General features: G+C 44.9%; 2 protein-coding genes across 2 annotated transcripts in view; one reads left to right on the forward strand and one right to left on the reverse strand.

The window, feature by feature from the left end:
* Nucleotides 1-9,834: 9,834 nt before the first annotated feature.
* Nucleotides 9,835-21,152, forward strand: part of ERN1 (endoplasmic reticulum to nucleus signaling 1) — an 82,034-nt gene continuing 70,716 nt past the window's right edge. Inside the window, exon 1 of the mRNA XM_043464638.1 lies at nt 9,835-10,068. Within this exon, the coding sequence (XP_043320573.1) occupies nt 10,015-10,068 (54 nt within the window). The 5' untranslated portion in view covers nt 9,835-10,014. The remainder of the gene's footprint in view (nt 10,069-21,152) is intronic.
* Nucleotides 10,294-21,061, reverse strand: LOC122422620 (L-lactate dehydrogenase B chain-like). The gene is made up of 2 exons (XM_043439123.1): nt 20,020-21,061; nt 10,294-10,438 (listed from the first exon to the last, which is right to left on the reverse strand). Exons 1-2 carry the CDS (start codon nt 20,964-20,966, stop codon nt 10,294-10,296), a joined length of 1,092 nt encoding a protein of 363 aa, XP_043295058.1. The 5' UTR covers nt 20,967-21,061.

Here is a 21,152-nt window from a genome sequence, read left to right on the forward strand (position 1 = left end):
GATCATGGCATCCAGTCCCATCGCTTCATGGCAAATAGATGGAGAAACAGTGGAAACAGTGGCAGACTTTATATTTTTGGCCTCCAAAATCACTGCACATAGTGACTACAGCCATGAAATGAAAAGATGCTTGCTTCTTGGAATTAAAAGATGCTTGCTTCTTGGAAGAAAAGCTATGACCAACCTAGACAGCATACTAAAAAGCAGAGATGTTACTTTGCCAACAAAGGTCTGTCTAGTCAAAGCTATGGTTTTTCCAGTAGTCATGTATGGATGTGAGAGTTGGACTATAAAGAAAGCTGAGCACCAAAGAATTGATGCTTTTGAACTGTGATGTTGGAGAAGACTCTTGAGAGTCCCTTGGACTGCAAGGAGATCCAACCAGTCCATCCTAAAGGAAATCAGTCCTGAATATTCACTGGAAAGACTGATATTGAAGCTGAAACTCCAATTCTTTGGCCACCTGATGCAAAGAACTGACTCATTTGAAAAGACCCAGATGCTGGGAAAGATTGAAGATGGAAGGAGAAAGGGATGACAGAGAATGAGATGGTTGGATGATATTACCAACTCGATGGACTTGAGCTTGAGTAAGCTCTGGGAATTGGTGATGGACAGGGAAGCCTGGCGTGCTGCTCTCCATGGGGTCACAAAGAGTTGGACACGACTGAGTGACTGAACTGAACTGATGGGCCAGGTATGGTGTCATGTATATTGTTGGTTTAGTCCTCTTAGAAATGCTGAGCTAGCATTTTAATCAGGGTTTATTAGTTGTAAGTGATGGCAACCCAACTCAAACTAGCTGGTATAAATAGGGTAGCATGTCTGATTCTTTGTAACCTCATGGATTATAGCCTACCAGGCTCCTCTATCCATGAGGTTTCCCAGGCAAGAATACTGGAGTGGGTTGCCATTTCCTACTCCATGGGATCTTCCCAACCGAGGAATTGAGCCTGCATCTCCTGTCTCCTGCATTGGCAGATGGATTCTTTACCACTGGTGCCACCTGGGAAAGCCCATAAATAGGGGGAAGTTTTGTTAAACAGGGGAAGACAAGATGTGCAGGCTGATCTCAAGGCAACTAGAGGCAGAACTTAAGTTTGTCCAGGACTTCTTTACCACATCTGTTCTTCTCTTTATTTGTCAGTTTTGTTTTTTTTTTTCTTTTGAAATGTCTTTCATTACAGATGGAGGAAGATCTTGGGCCTCACACTCCTGGCTTTGCCAGTAGAAGGGAAACAAGTCCTTTCTGTGGCTCTAGTTGGGGCCAGATTGGATACAAGCACACCCATGGGTCAAATAAAGGTCTCAGATGGGTAGGTGTTTTGGTCAACTATTACTGCATAACAAACAACTCCATAACTTAGTGGTATTAAAAAACAGTCCTTTTATTATCTTTCGCAATTCTGTGGGTTAACTAGCCTTGTTAACTGCCTCTTTTATCTTTTTCTTCAAGCCCAAGGACACAGCCAAGCCAAAGATTGGGAGAAGGAAGGATTTATTACTTGCAGAAAGTAAGGAGGATGCCTTTTCATACTGTTCATGGGGTTCTCAAGGCAAGAATACTGAAATGGTTTGCCATTCCCTGAGATGTGAGAGTTGGACTATAAAGAAAACTGAGCATTGAAGAATTGATGCTTTTGAACTGTGGTGTTGGAGAAGACTCTTGAGAGTCCCTTGGCCTGCAAGGAGATCAAAGCAGTCAATCCTAAAGGAAATCAGTCCAGAATATTCATTGGAAGGACTGATGCTGAAGCTGAGATTCCGATACTTCGGCCACCCGATGCGAAGAACTGACTCATTGGAAAAGACCCTGATGCTGGGAAAGATTGAAGGCAGGAGAAGGGGACAACAGAGGATGAGATGGTTGGATGGCAACACGGACTCTGATGGACATGAATTTGAGCAAGCTCCAGGAATTGGTGATGGACGGAAAAGCCTGGTGTGTTGCAGTTCATGGGGTCTCAAAGAGTCGGACACAACTGAGCAACTGAACTGATCTGAACTGAAGGAGAATGCCAGGGATATTTCACAAAGCAGTGTCTCCCCAAACAGCAAAATTAGGGAAGTTTTAAGCTAAGGGAATATTCATATTCATGAAGGGGCTGGGGCTGTGTGTATTCATGAAGGGATTTGAGTAAAGGAGAATTCAGCACAGAATTGGGGAATTGTTTGACAGGGTCCAAACTTTAGTTGCTTGAAGTCACAGAGGTCAGAAAAATATCAACATCATTCTTTAGATTCAGACCAGTCTGGGGTCTTAGCCATCCTCCACCTAGGAGGGGGCCTTAGTTCCTGTAGAACAACTCCAAGACCATACCAGTTTATTATATACATCCCTCAAGGAGGAACTTGGACTCTTTTACTGCTGAACTATTAAATATATATATATATATTTTTTTTAATTGAAGTATAGTTGACTTACAGTGTGCACAGATAGAACCAAATTTTAGAGGAGAAAAATCTTTAGCTATAATTTCTTTTTTTATATAAAGAATATACTTTATATACCTTATACTTTGATGTTCTCTGTGCACGTCCTATCACCTTTGGTGTTGTATAGTCAGTAAGCTGTGCCCAACTCCTTTGTGACATCATGGACTGTAGCCCACCAAGCTCCTCTGTCCATGGAATTTCCCAGGCAAGAATACTGGAGTGAGTTGCCAGTGCAGAGCAAGATGATTCAGTTGTACAAATACACATATATTATTTTTGAAGTTATTTTCCATCATAGGTTATCACCCGCTGAACTATTTTTTCTTGATGTTGTCCTTTGTTCCTGTATTCCCTCACTTTCCTTGTGTGTGTTTGCTTAGATGCTCAGCCATGTGCAAGTTTTCGAAACCCTATGGACTGTAGCCCACCAGGGTCCTCTGTCCATGGGATTCTCCAGGCAAGAATACTGGAGTGGGTTGCCATTTCCTCCGCCAGGGGATCTTTCCAACCCAGGGATTGAACCCAGGCCTCTTGCATTGCAGGCAAATGCTTTACCATCTGAGTCGCCACTGAAGTGCCTTATTTGACATGCTGTAAATAAATGTTGTACTTTGCTTTCATCACAACCTAGGGTCAGTAAATTGGCTCTGCTTCAAGGTGGGCAAGTGGACCTGAGTTCAGTTCGATAATACAGTCCCTTGAACATGGTAAACGTTTGATAATTGCTATTGAATTCCTTGTTCTGAATCTTCTTGTTTGTGTAACTGCATCAGTAAGATGCTTTCTATCCTGGTTTGGCGAGGTCTCTTGTGTGAGTCCTGGTCTCCCCTTTTCTTATTCTAGATTAAGACCCAAATAACCCTTGCTAAGGACTTGATGGCTCAGATGGTAAAGAATCTGCCTGCAATGCAGGAGACTCGGGTTCGATCCCTGATTTGGGAGGATCCCTGGGAGAAGGGAATGGCAACCCACTCCAGTTTTTTTGCTTGGAGAATTCCAGGGACAGAGAAGCCTGGTGGGCTACAGTCCATGGGGTCGCAGAGTCGGACACAACTGAGCGATTAACATACACACACACAACCCTTGTTAATTGTCTCCTAATGTCTCTCAAACGCCTGTCTTTTGCTCTAACTCTCCTCCTGAAGCATCTCACTCTGCTGCCTGGTAAGAAAGCCCAGCCTGACTCTAACGCCCATCCTGCCTGCTCTGCTTACCTCCCACAGTTCCTCCAGGTAGGAGTCAGCAGGAGCTCACTGATAAGTCAGCTGGGGCTTCCAGGAAGCCACACATGCTTTTCCGTTCTCCAGGCATTTGTTCAGGTCCCCGTTACCCCCCAGACTATCCTTCCCCTTGTCAAATCTGACAAATGGTCCAGCCCAGATACCCCTTCCTCCATGAAACCCTTCCTGTTCTATCCATCCCATTCCTTTCCTTTCACCAGACCCACCTTTCTCATGAACACCATAGTTCTCTTTTAAAGTTTATTCCTGCCTTCTTGCAGTTTTCACAGTTGGCCTTATACTTTGATGTTCTCTGTGCACGTCCTATCACCTTTGGTGTTGTATAGTCAGTAAGCTGTGCCCAACTCCTTTGTGACATCATGGACTGTAGCCCACCAAGCTCCTCTGTCCATGGAATTTCCCAGGCAAGAATACTGGAGTGAGTTGCCATTTCCTTTCCCAGGGGATCTTTCCAACCCAGAGATTGAACCATGATCTCCTGCATAGCAGGCAGAGTCTTTATCATCTGAGCCACCAGGGGATGACCTCGATGGTATTTGTTAAAAGAATGCATGAATAAATGAGTGAATGAGTGGTAACCACGCAAGGTCAAAGATGAAGTCACCTGCAAAATGAAGAGGATGAAATTATATAAAAAAAGAAATTATAGCTAAAGATTTTTCTGCTCTAAAATTTGGTTCTATCTGTGAATGAGCTCTCATATAAAGAAAGGAGAGAGAGAGAATAGGTATGGTTTATATCCTGAGCCTTAAGAAACACAGTCTGGAAGGAGGAAAAAGAGTAGACAGACAAGAGGAAAACTAGAAAATAGTACTCTCCAAGGAGGAAAAGCTCAAGAAAAAAGGACTGTTAACATACCCGGGGGAATTCTGTAGCAGCCTAGTGGTTAGTCTTACTGCTGAGGGCCCCTGGTTCAATCCCTGGTCGGGGAACTAAGATCCCACAAGCCTCATGGCCCGGCCAAAAACAAACGAAAAACAAGAGGGCCAGAGTGAAAAAGAAGAAGCAAGCCTGCTGGGATTTTACAGGAGGAGGAATGTTTATGAGCTGCTTGAGAGTACTTTCCAGAGAGTTCTGTGAAAATCAGCCAGACTCCAGGGGATTAGGAGGGACTGACCAGTGAGGCATTGGAGGCACTACAAGAGGATGGCCGTTTCCATGTTGGCACTGAAGCAGCCCTTTGAGAATATTAATATACTGTTTGACCATCTGATTTGAAGAGCCAACTCATTGCAAAAGACCCTGATGCTGGGAAAGATTGAAGGCAGGAGGAGAAGGGGGCGACAGAGGGTGAGACGGTTGGATGGCATCACCGACAAGTTGGCATGAGTTTGAGCAAGCTCCAGGAGATGGTGAAGGACTGGGAAGCCTGGCGTACTGCAGTCAGTGCTCTCAAAGAGTCGGAGACAACTGAGCGACTGAACAACCACACTGGTACCACTGTGGATGCTTCACCGTGGCGGCATATAGACTCAGCACACACGGGTGTTTCATGTAATGCAACCTCTCAGAGGCAAGTGAACAAATAAGCAGGCAGGACTGAGCTCCCTCCTGGTGCAGAAACCCCACGGGAAAGTCCACTCTTCTCTCCCACGTGGCTGCTCGATGATGTTTGTGGGTTGTGCTTTTGCACAACCAACCCCCAGTTGAGAGACTTACATGTTATCGGAGGCAATGCCCTTTATTATCACATATTTGTACAAACTTCTGGTTGTTAATAGTATTCCAGGGACGTGGCAGCCTGGGCTCCCGCTTAACCACCTTTACGGGCCACAGAATAGGGACTTTGTCACAACACTGGGGGACCGGCAAGAATAACAGCCGGTGAAGGTGGAACGCTGCAGCATCTATGGTTTCTTCCAAGTTATGTTGATAGCTGAGTTCTTTTCTTTCTTCCTTTTTTAAAAATAATATTCTTTTTTGTTGTTGTTGTGCTGGGACTTGCCTGGGGGTCCAGTGGCTAAGAATCCATCTTCCTCAAGAATATAGGGAATTTGGGTTTGATCCTTGGTTGGAAACTAAGATCTCACATGCCTCACCGTGCAGCCAAGAAAAAAAAATCTAGGTTGTGCCTCTTACTAGCTGTGTGTTACCCACCTGGCTGTTAATCTTTTAAAATTCCAATGCATCATCTGTAAAATGGGGCCAAAAACACTACCTCGTAGAACTGCCGATAACATGAGCTGGTCCTATAATGCATGTGTTTTTTGCACATTTCTTAATAATAGCCAACAGCCAACAAATATTGACTGTGGATAAGAAAGAATTATTTTTGCGGTACAAGAAAAGCGCACGGTAGATTGGACTCTGTGGTAAAGAGAAGTTCTTTTAGAGTGAGTGTCACAATCATTTCAAATCCCAGAACAGAAAGAAACAAAGTTCTATTTACCTTACTACCAAACTGCTCAGTGACAGCAGCTTTGAAAAAATTTCTCATTTAGCTTGCTACCAGAGAGTCTTGCTTCATCATTTTATTTATCCCTTAACTATCCTCCAACATCTACTGTAAGTGCAAGTATGTTTGGGAGCAGTAGCAGCATGAAAATCACTTTAAAAAAAAAAAAAAGAGTGGGTTTATTCTGATAAAGACACTGTCCCTTTGATATGGTACTGGAGCTTTCAACTGTGACCTCCCTTTCTGGTTTTACCAGATTTTCCTTTCAAGTCTCCTTCAAAAGGAACTAATCTCTCACTAAAGGGCTGTCTGCAAACCAACCTCATAATCATTTTTAAATGAAATTTTGGAGGGTTTTCAAATAGAATTGAGACAGGCACAAACATTTGCAGGCCTGGTCGTAATTTCTTCCACTAGAGGGCGAAATTTGCTAAAATAAATAAAAGGAATTACTGGCCGGCGGGATTAACACCGGACATTAGGAGTGAGCTGGATTCCAGGATCTTGGCTGCCCTTCTCAACTGCAGAAACTGGAAAACACACAGTCTCCACCCCACAGGGCTCCACCCCAGAAGATTCTGAATCAGTAGGGGGAAGAGGGCATAAAAAGGTGTTGGAAATTTATTTTTGAAAACCTCTCCAAGTTTGGGAACCACTGATTTAGAGAGAAGTGAAGATTTTAACTCAGTTTCTCCCGCCACTCGCTCTCCCCTGCTGATATATTCAGGTCCTGCTTGCTCCAGTTTTTGTTGAAAATATATTTATTAATTGATTTGGCTGCAAAAGGCCTTCACTGTGGCACGTAGGATCTTCAGTGCATCATGAGCCTTGCGGTATGTGCACTATCTAGTTGTGGCATACCGGCTTAGTTGCTCTGCAACATGTGGGATCTTAGTCCCCCGATCAGGGACTGAACCCGTGTTCCCTGTTCTGCAAGGCGGCTTCTTTAACCACTGGACCACCAGAGAAGTCACATGTTGAACATATATTTTAACCTTGGTGGAAAAAGAGGGCTTATCTTTACCCTAAAACCATGACCTTTGCCTTGGGTAGAGGATGCTATTTAATACAACTTCCAGAAGGGTCATTTACTGCCCATTTTCCGGTCTTTTCTATGGTCAGGTCCACTTCAAAGGCAGGCTATAGGAATATTTCCATTTCTGTCTGTGTTTATCAGCGATGCCAGCTTTTGCTTTATCACAAGCAAAAAACTCTCTAAAACAATACTTGACTATCGAACAAGACTGTGGGCAATGCTGCCATAAATAAAACCAGAACTTATCAGTAGGAGTTGCCAATCAAGTGGAGACAGGCACAAGACATATGGACTTATTAAGCATGAGAAAAATCGAACTGGTGCATAAGATATTCGGATTACCTAAAACAGTACAATTATGGCCTGGAGATTTGGTTCAAACAAGTACAAGATAAATATACCTACCTGGGCCAGTCTCCTTGGAATAGATTTTTTTCTTTATTAAATCTTTAAAATTGATTTATGAGTCAGATTGAGGTAAGCATTCCCCTTTGTGTTTTATCTGCTGTGCTTACAGGGTCACGGTGACATTTTGAATTGTCAAAGGGCTTCCAGAGTTCCTGCACAGAAAGTTCCCCTCCTGGACTTACTCTATTAGAGGAAAAAAGCACCAGAGAAGGGATGTGAAAGCAGCATTATCCAGTCAAGCTTCTCTTTTAACTCAACCCTGTGGTCTTACATTGGGAAGCCCAGTGTGGGAAGCCAGGTGTAGTCTTACACAGCCTGTAGTCCTCTTGCAAGCTGGACAGATAATCATTAGAGCTCCTCCCACTTTCTGTGGGCTCCTCCTTGGACACTTGGACACCCTGGTTCCAGGAATGATGGAGCTTCTGTTACTGCGCATCTCTTGCCAATCCCAAACCTCCCCATCTGCATTTTGACATGCAGATAACACTTTTCAAAAATGTGTCTACTCTGCGTTTTAGTGTGTCTAGTAACAGACACCACTAAAATGTGTCTAGTTACCAAGACTGATCCTCCCCTTAAACTGGTGTGTTGGATTCTCTAGTGTGAGTAGAGTTTAGTCCCTTGACTGTGACTCAGGCATTGAGGTTGGGAATGGGGAATATTGTTGGTGAATTTTGTTGACGGGATTTTAGTTTCCTATGAGCATTTCCTTTTTTCCCCCCAATATTTATTTATTTGGCTGCGCCAGGTCTTGGTTGCAGATCTTTGATCTTCGATCTTTGTTGTAGCATGTGGGATCTTTAGTTGCTACATGCAAATTCTTAGTTGCAGAACGTGGGATCTGGTTCCCTGACCAGGGATTGAACCCAAGCCCCCTGCATCGGGAGCATGGAGTCTTAGCCCATGGACCACCAGGGAAGTCCCACTGTGAGTATTTCTGTCTGCTATAGTGAGATAAGATTGGCTCACATATATCCAGACCAGACATCTGGTCAGTCCTCCACTACTTCTTTTTTTTTTTAATTGAAGTAAACTCCGAGAGATAGTGAAGGACAGGGAAGCCTGGCATGCTGCAGTCCATGGGTCACAAAGAGTTGGACATGACTGGGTGACTGAACAACAACAATTGAAGTACAGTTGATTTACAGTGTTGTGTTAGTTTTAGGTGTACAGCAAGATGATTCATATGTGTGTGTGTGTGTGTATACTTCAGATTCTTTTCCCTTATAGGTTATTACAAGATATTGAACGCAGTCCCGACTACTTCTTTGTTTTCCCTAGTATTGCGTACTTGTTTCCCCATAACCCTGAAAAATCTTGGACTGTTGTATGAACAAGTCGAGAAAAATTAGAGAGGTTGCTATCCTTGTTTTCTTCTTCTCCTAGAATATAGAAATATTGTGCTTCCAACCTCTCTCTTGTTACAATGTCCTCTCTCCCAGTTTTCACCTATGTAAGTGGAGAGCAGCATGGGACCCAGTGACCAAACAGCTTCCAGGCTCTTTAAATGAGGTTAATAGCCCACAGCCTTCAAATGGACCTTGTATGAGTCCTCAACAAACCCACTCTCTCCAAGCTTGACACACGTCAAGATTCACAAGGTCACATCTACAAATGCCACATAAACACACATGACACCAGCAGCCAAAAATGGTTTCCTTGTTTGTAATTTTTGGCCAATAACTTGGCCATGGTTATACCAAGGGGAATTGGTGGCTGTTGGATATGATTTGAGGGGGAATTCCTGTGGGCAAAGAAAGGGAAGAAAGGGACCTTTGGGTTAACTGAGGCGCAGCTGGAGGACACCAGGGATGCGAACTCAGCGATAGACACCCGCTGAGCAGAAACGCCGGGTTTGCAGGAATCCCCTGACAGCTGCCTGCCTTCGCTCAGGAGGTCACCGACGATCCCACCACGGCGGGGCTCTGGACTCAAGGCACCGCCTGTCTCCTGGCCTTTCCTTATCCAGCCTGACGCAGAGGGTCCCTAGGCGGGGGTCAGTGGGACCGCCTGGGGCAGGGAATGCGCCCACGTGGCCGGGATACCGGCCTCCACTTGCCTCAGACAAGTTCTTTGCCTCGATCACTCAGCGCCCCTAAATGCCCGACGCAGAGGCCTGGTCCTCTTCTCCCGCGGCCGCGGCCAGGGGACCCAAGGCCAGGGAGAGGCCTTTGGTACCGCCTATAACCCCGCCCCTCCCGCGACAACTCCGCCCAGACCAGCCCAATCCCCGCCCCGATCCAGGGCCCCGCCCAATCCCAGGCCCGCCTCTAGGTCGGCCCCGCCTCCGGCCCTGCCCCGACCGGAAGAAGCGCCGGCGCCCGGCACTTAAAGGGCCGGGAATGGGGGTGCCGCCACCGCCTAGTCAGCGCTGCGTCCCCTGATCCCAGCCGCCGCCGCTCTGTAGTCGCGGCTCCCCCGCCCCGTCCTCTGCCCGCCAGCCCGCACCGCCCCCCTGGAGCCGGCCGGCCGGCTAGGAGCCAGGCCGAGTCTTCGCCATGCTTGTCCGATTGCTGCTGCTGCTGTTGGCATTGCTGCTGCCCGGCCCCGGGGTGAGTGACCGGGAAGCTTGGGGTGGGAGACAGCGTGGGACGGGCTGGGGTCCGAGCCGGGAACGCGGCGGCTTGCGGCGGCGGCGGCCCCAGGCTCCGTGCGCCCGCCGGGGCGGAGGCGACGCTGGGCGGGGAGTGGCGGCCTCCTGACCGGCCGGAGTGGCAGCCACGGCCGGCCCCGCCGACGCGTCCGCCGCCCAGGGGCCTCGCGGGCCGGCGCTGCTGTCACGAGCAGTGTCTCCCGGGCCGCGTGCTCTCCGACGCAACTTTGTGTCTCCCTGGCGGCACCTCAGGGTGTCCAGAAGGCTCCGGGCCCTTGGGAAGCCGTCCCACCTGTCGGACCCTTCCCACAGGTGGGAGCCGGCTTGACCTGGCGGTGGCCGCGGAGAGAGGGCAAGAAGGGCCCTGTGACCAAGGGGAAGGGAATATCTTGCGTTTATAATCCTAGCTTGAACTTTCCAGAATGCGAAAACTTTGGAAAACAAATGCCACTGAAAGTGGCTAAGCATTCTTTCCCCAAGAGTTTGATTCTGCTTACCTGCCTTGCAGGTTTCTTGGTATTGGAGGCAGCGGGCTTCCTTTGGGGGCAGCAAGACTTCCTTAAGCAGTTTAAGCGGTGGGAATGGGACTCGTTTTTCAAGACCCCATATGGGACAGCGGTGAAGCCGCTCCTAAACTTTAAACGAAAGACTGTCGCCTCGTGGGAGAACACCGCGGGGCTATCCGAAACGTCTTTTCATCTTCTTTTTTTTCTCTGTAGAGAAGAGCCTGGTTTACATTTATTTAACGATTTCAGGCCTTCTCTCAGGCTGTGGACTCGGACACCTTGGCTGGGAGGACATTTTGTGAACAGACTCGGCTTTTTTTTTTTTACCCTTCTGGTTGGAAGAACCTAATTTAGGTGGGTTTTTGTTTTTGTTTTTGTTTTTTGATGTATTGTTCAGGATGTGGGCATGGCACACTGGAGCAGGTTCTATTTAATGACCTCCACTGTGTACTCTTTAATATGGTGTATCAGGTACTAGGTGTTCAGATGAAGAATGGACATGTGTGTCCCTGAGTGCCACAGCGTGAACTCTTCGGAGGTTATGCATTTTAGGTAAATACTAGTCTGTGCTCTTGGGGTAACAAGAATTTGGAAACAACTGAAGAAGTAGGAGGCCACTTTTTTTCAAATTCAAGTTCTTTTTTTTTTTAAAAAGGAAAACTTCTACACACTCCACAAAAGTCATGTAAGTTAAGTTTTCCTTCCAGTTGAGGGGGAAAAAAATCCACTTTCTCAACAGGAGTCAGATTTTGAACTTGAACATTTCATCTTGGATTGGTTTACTGGTGCCTGGCATACATTCACAAAAAAGAGTGTAAAGAGAATGACCAAAATGAATGACACGGAGACCAATGATTTCATATCATCATTGTGTATATGGTTTTCTTTGCCACGTCTTTTCGTTTACTGTTCTGTCACTGGATTCTAGTGTTTTAGTTATTGAATAACTTTGGCTAAAGAACCAAAAATAACTGTAGCCTTTAACTGGGACTATAGTTTCAGTTCATGTAAATATTTCCAAGTTGTATTTAGAATCCAAAATTCCCAGAGTTCGTAAAAGAGTTCAGACCCTTATCAAAAGGTTATATTTGAGTTGTAACAGCTCTTTAGGGAAAAGGTCAGAATTTCACTCCCAGAATTGCCTACCAGTAAAAATTTCGATCCCCAAACATAGTGGGAATTGTTATTTTTTAAAATCTTTTTTTCTTTTAATTCACTTTGGCTGTGCTGGGTCTTCGTTGCTGTGCTTGAGCTTCTCATTGCAGTGGCTTCTTATTGTGGAGCACTGGCTCAGTAGTTGCGGCACACGGGCTTCGTTGCCCCGTGGCACGTGGGATCTCCCCAGACCAGGATCGACCCGTGTTCCCTGCATCGGCAGGTAGACTCTTATCCACTGCACCAGCAGAGAACCCGGGAATTATTATTTTGAAGTTCTAAATGCAGAGTTTGCAGTTAAACTAGGCTGCAGTGATGTTGCATGCAGAATGCAGTGGCTGTAAAATCAGACAAACCTGAGTGCTTTCCGGTCCCTTGGTAGCTGTGTCTGCAGAGTCTTCGAGACTCTGTTTCCTGATCTGTGAAATGGGGACAGCTGACACAGTCACACATGTGAAGAGACCTGGCACATCATATTAGATAATAATGTAAATTCTCCTTACCATCCCATCCCCCAGAAGGTGTTTTTTACTCTTAAGTCATCATTTTTAAATGTTATACAATGCCTGGGCAGGGGATCTTTTTTTGATGCTGTTTCTTTTTGATTGACGAACTAACTAGTGCAGTGGAGGCTGTTGTTATTCTCCTTCAGTGTGTGTCTTAGCCAGACATCCGCAAGCCGAGACTCTAGGCTACCGGACCTAAAATGCAGTTACCTCGGTGTTTCTAAGCACCCAAGCCTGTCTTGTTAATCCAGAAGGTTGCCCTATTCAATCGGTGAGTTTCCTCCTCCTTCCTGGCCCTGCTCTTGTGCCTGATGTTGGTTTGTGTTGCATCATTGCTGTCACGTCTTTGCTGCCCTCTGGTCCTCATTGTGCCATGTTTGGGTGTCACTTCTCTCAAGTGCCAAAGAGATCTGTGGAATGCGAGGCAGGGCACTTTCTTCAGGGTCCTTTAGGATACGCGATCTCTTTTATTCAGCTGATGTTTTGGTTTTAGAGGGGACTAAACAAGGTCCCGGAGAAGTGTCCACAAAAACACACTGAGACGTTAAGTCTTATCTAGAAATGCCCTTGCTTCTCATTTATTCTGATACTTATTACCTGCGTGAATTATCCTCATAGGAGGTCTCAAGTATTTCTACCATGGAGGAGAGTGTTTCCTGAAGCTCACGTTCAAGACTGCTGATCGTGAAATTAGACTGTAGTGCGCATTCGTCTGTTTTGTTTCTTTAACTTGCATGCCCACGTGGCTCTCCACAGTGATACATCTTCTAAAATCACAAGAGAAAATGTGCATGAGAGTGATTCTTGAGAAAGTTTGATGGTAAACCATATTCCTGAATATAAAAGTCAGTGAGCCGCAAAAAGGTTTCCTCATGTCTGAGCCGAATAGCAGCACCTGCATGGGCTTTGGGGATATAGTTTTTTGCCTGCCTTTGATGGCAACTCTGTTTTCCAGGTTGAATACTCATAGGATAACTATTTCATTTTCATTGGAAACCTCTTTGGTTTGGGGAATCCACAGTAATATTTAGGTTTAATACTGGGTGTGTTTTATCATGATCAAATGTTTTCCCTAAAGAGATGATATAGGGGAGAAAAGCCTAATGTATCATTTTGATGGATTCCGTTTTTATTATGCACGCGTAACTCGGGGCCTGTAACCTAGCAATATGATTAGAGTGTAATGCTGGCTTAAAAAACAAGGACAGTGAATCATAGTCTGTGAATAATAAACATGCTGGTTGGCTATATTTCTCAGGGGCTGGGGATTGTTTTTTCCCCCCGTTATTTTATCTTTACCTATATTCCATGTTTGGTTTCAGGGTTTGCTGCCTCAGAGTAACGAGTGCTTAGGGATGTTTAAATGAGAGAGTGCACCAGAACACATGTGGACTGGGAAAATTAGAACTTGAGACCCACCCTCCCCCCAAACACCAAACAAAAACAAAGTCCCAAGGTCCTTGCATACATGACTTTAAAAATTTTTCACTTTTACACAGGCTCTGCATCACTTCTGATTATCTTATGATCTTTGCTCACGTACAGACACCCAGCAAGTCAAACAGTATAAAAGTGTGTTTTGTACTTTCGTTCAGTTTTTTTTCCCCACAGAACGTCTCCTGTGACCTGTTAGGAAATATTCTGAGTGCACACTGCGTCTGTCACTTTCAGTAGCACCTTAGTAAACCATCATCTACGCAAAAAGCATTTGAGTCTTCTGTGTCAGCCTCAGGATAGGGGACTGGGGTCAAAACTGACCAGGGCTAATGTGGTAACAAGCCATGCTTTGCCTCATGATCACCGTACTGGGGTCACATGGGTTGTTTCCAGTTGTTCCACTATTGTAAGAAAGGTAGAGTTCCTTTTCTTCAAATCTTCTGTGTTTGGTGCTTTCTGTATAATAACATGGGAAGATTTGAGAAAACCTCCCAAATAATCATATTTATGGTAAAAAGAAGAGTTAGAAAATATAGTCTAAATTTAAAAAATAGACACAATAAACCTATAATTCTATTACCCAAACATTACTTCTGTTAACATTTTAACAGCTTTCAGTTCAGCTCAGTAGTGTCTGACTCTTTGCGACCCCATGGACCGCAGCACGCCAGGCTTCCCTGTCCATCACCAACTCCTGGAGCTTGCTCAGACTCTGGTCCATCGAGTCAGTGATGCCATCCAACCATCTCTGTTGTCCCTTTGAGCTGTAATTCACATGTCATAAAATTCACTCGTTTAAACTATACAATTCAGATTTTTAGTGTATCCACAGAATTGTGCATCCATCACCACAGTCAGTTTTATGTTATTTTCATCATTCTCAAAAGAAACTCCATACCTGTTAACTGTCACTCCCCATATCCCCCAAACCTCCCAGCCCCCAGTAACCACTGATCTCCATTTGTCTCTATAGATTTGCCTATTCTGGACATTTCATATTAATAGAATCATACTACACATGGTCTTTCATGTCTGGCTTCTTTCACTTAGCGTAAGATTTTCAGGGTTCATCCATCTTATGGCCTGTATCAGTGATTTTTTTGCTTTTTTCCTTTTTATTGATGAATGATATTCTGTTAGGACTTCCCTAGTGGCTCAGTAAGGAATCCACCTGCAATGCAGCAGATGTGTTTGATCCCTTGATGGGGAAGATCCCCTGGAGAAGGAAACGGCAACCCACTGCAGCCAGGCCACAGTCCATGGGGTAGAAAAGAGTCAGACAGGACTTGGTGACTAAACAACAATATTTCACTATGTGGATAGACCCCATTTTGTACATCCATTCTTCATTTGATGGACACTTGGGTTGTTTCCCCTTTTTGGCTATTATGAATAATGCTGCTGTGAATGTTTAGGTATAAATTTTTGAATGGCCGTGTATTTTTTATTTTCCTTGGGTATATACTGGAGAGTGGGATTTCTAGGTCACGTTGTAACTTTCTGTCTAACCTTTTGAGGAACTGGCAAACCATTTGCCAAAGCAACTGTGCTGTTTTACATTCCCACCTGCAGTTTAGGAGGGCTTCAGTTTAGGAGGGCTTCAGTTTCTCACCAACGCTTAATATCTGCCTTTTTTTTTTTTAAATTACAGTTCTAGTTGGTGTGAAGTCATAACTCCTTATGGTTTTGGTTTGCATTTCTCTGATGACTAGTCTATTAATATCTTGATATATGTCCTTTTGGACATTTTTATGTGCTCACTTTGCATAAATTATGCTTTTCTTCCCCAAACTGGAATATACCGTAGATCTTACTGGGTCAGTAAATTTAATTCTACAACATTATTCTCACTGGCTGCTCCCCTGTATGCAGCTCACTGTAATACTTCTCTGAATGGGTATACCGTAATTTGACCACTCAACCATTTAGATATTCAGGCTGCTTTTAATTTTCATTACTATGAACAATTGTGATAATCCTTATTGCTAAACTCCAGGGCCCATCTTAACTGCTTAATTATTACCTTGGGATGAATTCCTAGGACTGGAATTTGCTGGTCATATGTATTCTTTAAGAGCTCCCTCCTCCAGCCCCCAAGCAATAGTAGATGTTTTAAAAAGCACAAACCAACCTTAAATTGGATTCACGATAGTCATTTAAAGTAAGCTTTATAGTGTTTTCTTTTAGCAGGGTGGATTTAAAGTCTGAAAATGGAATGTGTAGGTTTTATTTTGCTTATATTTTGAAGACCTGAATAACCACAGCAGTTCCTTCATGCTGTGTGCCTGTGTGCCTACAAACCTATCGAGAAATGTTAATTAACATAGGTCCTTTGGTCTGCAGTGGTTTCAGATCAGCTTTCTAGCAGATGTGGCTTCAGAAATACCTCGGCATTATTCTTTGAGTTTGATTTTATGGGTAGCCCACCCTCTACAGAAAAGATTCTTTTTTTTTTTCCCCTTGGCTGTGCCATAAGGCTTGCAGGATCTTAGTTCCCTGACCAGGGACTGAACCCTGGCCGCGGCAGTGGAGGCACTGAGTCCTTCACTGGACTGCCAGGGAATTCCCACGATTCTTTTGATAGCTGACTATGAGGCCATTTAAAATTTTGACTCAAAACTGTTTATAAATCAAAAATTGATGCATTGTTTGTCTCTTTTGGAGGTTACAGTTCTTAAAACATTAACTTGTCCATACAGCTGTTTTTCCTAGGAAAATTAATGTACCACTTGACAACAGAGTGAAATATTTGTTTTGTTTTTTTCCACAAAAGTACCTGAAGTTTTTCATCCAAGAGAATGTTGTGTCTTTCAAAATCATCACCCCTTCAGGGTCAATGTTCATGTCAAACAAATCAGTCTTTTGTTCAACTTTAAAAAAAAAAATGTCATTTAATAATTCAACTTTAAAATGAAAAATGGAGCCCTGAAAAAGCAAGTGTTTATTTTTTTGATTCTTAAGCTGTTTATCCTTACACAACTTAAAACATGTCCCATTTTTTTCCAGTCTCTGCTTGAATATAGCTTTGACATGGCCCACACCAAAGTTTTGATCAAAACTGTTATTACTTAGCTTGATTGCATGATTTATAAAGGGCACTTGGATTTTTGGTTGTTTCTAAAAACTAATGAGAGACTTTCTACCTGTTAGAGGATTCAAAAGTGTATTCTTTGAAGAAAATTTCCGAAAAGTTCCAGATGTATTGTGAGCAGTGGGCGCGTGTGTGGATAAACGCATAGCTTCCCATCAGAGTATGTTTGGCTTCCCAGGTGGCTCAGTGGTGAAAGAATCCACCTGCAATGCAGAAGACATGGGTTCGATCCCTGGGTGGGGAAGATTCCTGGAGAAGGAAATGGCAAGCCACTCCAGTATTCTTGCCTGGAGAATCCCATGGACAGAGGAACCTGGTGGGCTACAGTCCATGGGGTCCCCAAAACCCCACTTAGACACCACTTAGTGACTAAAACAACAAAAAGAGTATGTTAGGCTCCTAGAAAAGATCATGCTGGTTTAGGCCAATAAATCTTTTTTAAAAGTACCTATTTATTTATTCAGTTATTTGGCTATGCCATGTCTTAGTTGCAGCATGTGGGATCTAGTTCCCTGACCAGGGATTGAACCTGGGCTCCCTACATTGGGAGTGTGGACCCTTAGCCACTGGACCACCAAGGGAAGTCCCACTAAGTCTTAATATTTTCCCCATCCTGCCCCCACCTAAGGAATGGGATGCATGACCATCAGTGACAGTGGTGGGAGCAGGTTAGAACCTTCAAGGGTGGTATTTTGGGGCAGGTACTACCCTCACCCAGGCATCACCACTGCCCTCCCAAGGGGAACAGTCACTGCTTTGCTGTGTTCCCATGGCAGATAGACAAGGAAGCTGAGGCCAGACAGAGCCGGTGACCTGTCCATGGTCATGGGCCAGTGAGGGAACCAAACCTAGAATCTGATCCTCCTGCTTCCCTTTGAAGAGCAGCCCCTGCAGTGCTTACGTTCTGGTACATTTGTTAGAACAAACCTGAGGACTGACTGAGCCATGTTGCAGTGAGAAATGGGATCCAGAGAAGGAGTGGAAAGAGGCTTTGCTGTAGACTTGGGGAGATGCTCCAATGGTCTCCATCCTCCCGAGAGAGTCGCAGTCTCTCACCCTTCATTTCAATCTGAGAAAGATGCAGCTTTTGGGTGGAAGTGCTGCCTTCTAAGCATCTCCATCAGGAACATTGACTGCATTCATCGATCATGGGGACAGTGCGGGTGAAGAGGCTCTTAGGCCAAATCTGCCATTTAAGCTCAATTCTTCGCTTGAGGTCTAATAATATCCAAGCAGGTGCATGTTTTTCTGTAAGGTCTTGCCCCAAAATGTTTCTGAAATAGCAAAACCGAAAGTTCCCATCTTAGAAGCCTTTAACCAGAGTTGCTCCTCCCTACTGCAGTCAGAGCGTTGGGCAAGGGGTCCTGAAAAGACAGAACTCTCTAATGGTCAGGCCGGGTCTGGGGTGGGGTTTGTCTTTGCAGAGGGCCGCACTTCCCACCAGGTTCTGGCACCAGGAAGTGGGTGTGTGATGACATGAGAGGGAGTGGTCTTGGCTCTTGGGCCACTGTGGAGGGAGCTTGGGTAGCTCGGGTGGGTCTCAGGAGAGGGCGGTGATGGAGAGAGGAGCGGGCAGGAAGGTCCCCTGCGTAGGGGTGGCATACTTCTCCTGCCAGTTTGTCCTTGAGGGCAGGAACCGTGTCTTGCTCATCTTTGCATCCGCTGTGGCGTTTAGCACGGTGAGTCGGCCATACCCTCTGTAGCAGGCACTCAGCGGATATTGATTAGATTTCTCTTGGAGGCTCTTGAAGACCAATAAGACAAGGAGCTTTTCTATCATCTGGTGAATGGGCTGTGGATTTGGGGCAGGGAGTAAGGAAAATGTTGCTTTAGATGTAATTTGCATTCTTTAATGAGATCTTATCAACAGTATTTCTTTCCACACAATGAGAGGGGTTCCAAGATACTTGCTTGGGTGGACATGACCGCCAGTGTGTGGTGCTCTCTTGATCGGCCCCTCATATCAGTCATGAGATTAATTTTCCCACTGCCAAACCCCAGGAGATAAATGGCCTGTGATTATTCCAAGTCAGTTTCATTTTTCACTCAGCATGATGTTTCACTATTAAAAAAATGAACCTTGATCCAGGGTAGTCCTCTTATGTATGAAACATGATTTCCCTAGTTAGTAGACTAATTTATAATTATAATTCAAAACCACCCCTTCCTTGAAGAGATTATCTTCCCCTCTGTATTTCAGAGTGGGGGGAATCATTGTCCCGGCTACAGGAGAGTTTGTCATGGAAACCGGATTTTTTTTTTTTTTTCTCATACATTTTCTGAACAAACAGTGCCGTCAGAAGCCTTGAACCTGATGTTGTCGTTGATCTCCAGTTGGGTCAGGGGAGTTTGTTGACCAAAACTAACTCGGATCTCCTTCCTCTTAAAGCAAATGACCCGTGATTCCTGAGGAGCCTCTAGGAGTGAGAGAAACACCTGTTTCAGCTGCAGTGGGAATGTGTTAACTTGAGTCAGTGCTTCCCCACCCCAGCTGACTGAGTCAGCCGGGGACCTTTTAAAATAACCTTATGCCAAGGCCCTACTTCAGATGAATGAAGTCAGAATTTCTAGGAGAGGAAGTTGTCATGCTCTCTTTAAAAAAAAATTTTTTTTTTAAACAAACTCCAGGTGACTCTAATGTGCAGCCAGGTTGAGGCCCTTGGGGAAGCCCTGCTCCTTAATCCTGGACTCAGCCAGCCTGTCTACCTGTGCCCTGTGATGTCACAGAGCCCCGGACCAGGCCAGAGCCGCCGGCTTTCAGCGTGTTATATGGAAATTAGGACTGATACATCCTGCTAGTTAGTGGCAGAACTAGAAATAGATGGACTTACCTGGCCATCCAGTTAAGACTCTGCACTTCCAATTCAGGGAATGCAGGTTCGATCCCTGGTTTCGTGACTTAAGATCCCACATGTAGTGCAGCCAAAAAAAAAAAAAAAAGGTAGAAATAGAGAACCTAGCATCATATGTTTTCTTTATATATGTATATATATGTGTATATATATATATCTAATTTATGTATTTATTTATTTGGGGCTGTGCTGGGTCTTTTCTCTACTTGTGGCTAGTGGGGCTACTCTCTAGTTGCAGTGTGTGGGCTTTTCATTGTGATGGTTTCTCTTGTTGCAGACTGCAGGCTCCTGCATGGCAGGCGGAATTCTTTACCACTAAGCCACCTGGGAAACCCGTATTTTTTTTTTATGTGTTTTGCTTGCACTACAACCTCTTCATCCTTCAGCTTCTGGTTGATAACGCTGGTTAACCCCCGAGCATTCAGCACACATGGAAGGCTCAGGAAGACTTCATTCTCAATGCCATACATGCCCTTCACCATTGTTGACACTGGGTGAATCCTGGATAGATTTTTCAACATGGATTCAATAAGATCAGCCACACTTAATCCAATAGCCCAGTTGGTATATCCTTTTAGCTTGATGACTTCATAGGCACTCTCAACCACCATCTTATGCACTTCCTTCCAATTTTCACTATCATTGTCTGTTCCCATTTCTGGATTCAGTTCCTGGAGAGAAACGCCTGCCACATTCACTCCGCTCCAAACAGCCACGCTTGAGTCGCCATGTTCTCCCAAAATCCATCCATGGCAGCTGCTGGGATGAATGCCAAGTTTTTCAGCCATAAGATAGCGAAATCTAGCAGAATCCAGATTACATCCACTCCCAATCACACGGTGCTTGGGTAATCCACTTAGTTTCCAGGTAACGTATGTGAGAATATCCACTGGGTTGGAAACCACAATGATGATGCAGTCAGGACTGTACTTGACAATCTGAGGAATGATGAACTTGAAGACGTTAACGTTCCTTTGCACCAAATTCAGGCGACTCTCCCCCTCTTGCTGGCGAACTCCTGCAGTTACCACCACGATCTTGGAATTGGCAGTGACAGAGTAATCTTTGTCTGCCACAATTTTTGGTGTCTGAAGGAATAAGCTCCCATGCTGCAGGTCCATCATTTCTCCCTTGAGTTTATCTTCCAAAACATCCACAAGAGCAAGCTCATCAGTCAGGGACTTTCCCAGAATGCTGATGGCACATGCCATACCAACTTGTCCAACACCCACTACAGTGATCTTATTGTTTGGGGTTGTTCCCTCTTCTTCGGCAACTGGTGCAATCAGTTTGTCCTTAAGAGTTGCCATTGTGCCCAGGGGAAAGAAAGTTCTCCAGACAGTGGTGAGGGCTGCACAAAGAAGACGAGGTCAGCAGCGTGCGTCTCCTCCGGCGCAGGATCAGCCTGAATTTGCTTTTTAAAAAATCAGCTTTAACCGATAACTGGCCTTCTATTCAAATACATCTCACTATTGAATTATAAGATGTTTAGAATT

The sequence above is a fragment of the Cervus canadensis genome, chromosome 1 (assembly GCF_019320065.1).
Source record: "Cervus canadensis isolate Bull #8, Minnesota chromosome 1, ASM1932006v1, whole genome shotgun sequence".
Lineage (NCBI taxonomy): Eukaryota > Metazoa > Chordata > Mammalia > Artiodactyla > Cervidae > Cervus > Cervus canadensis.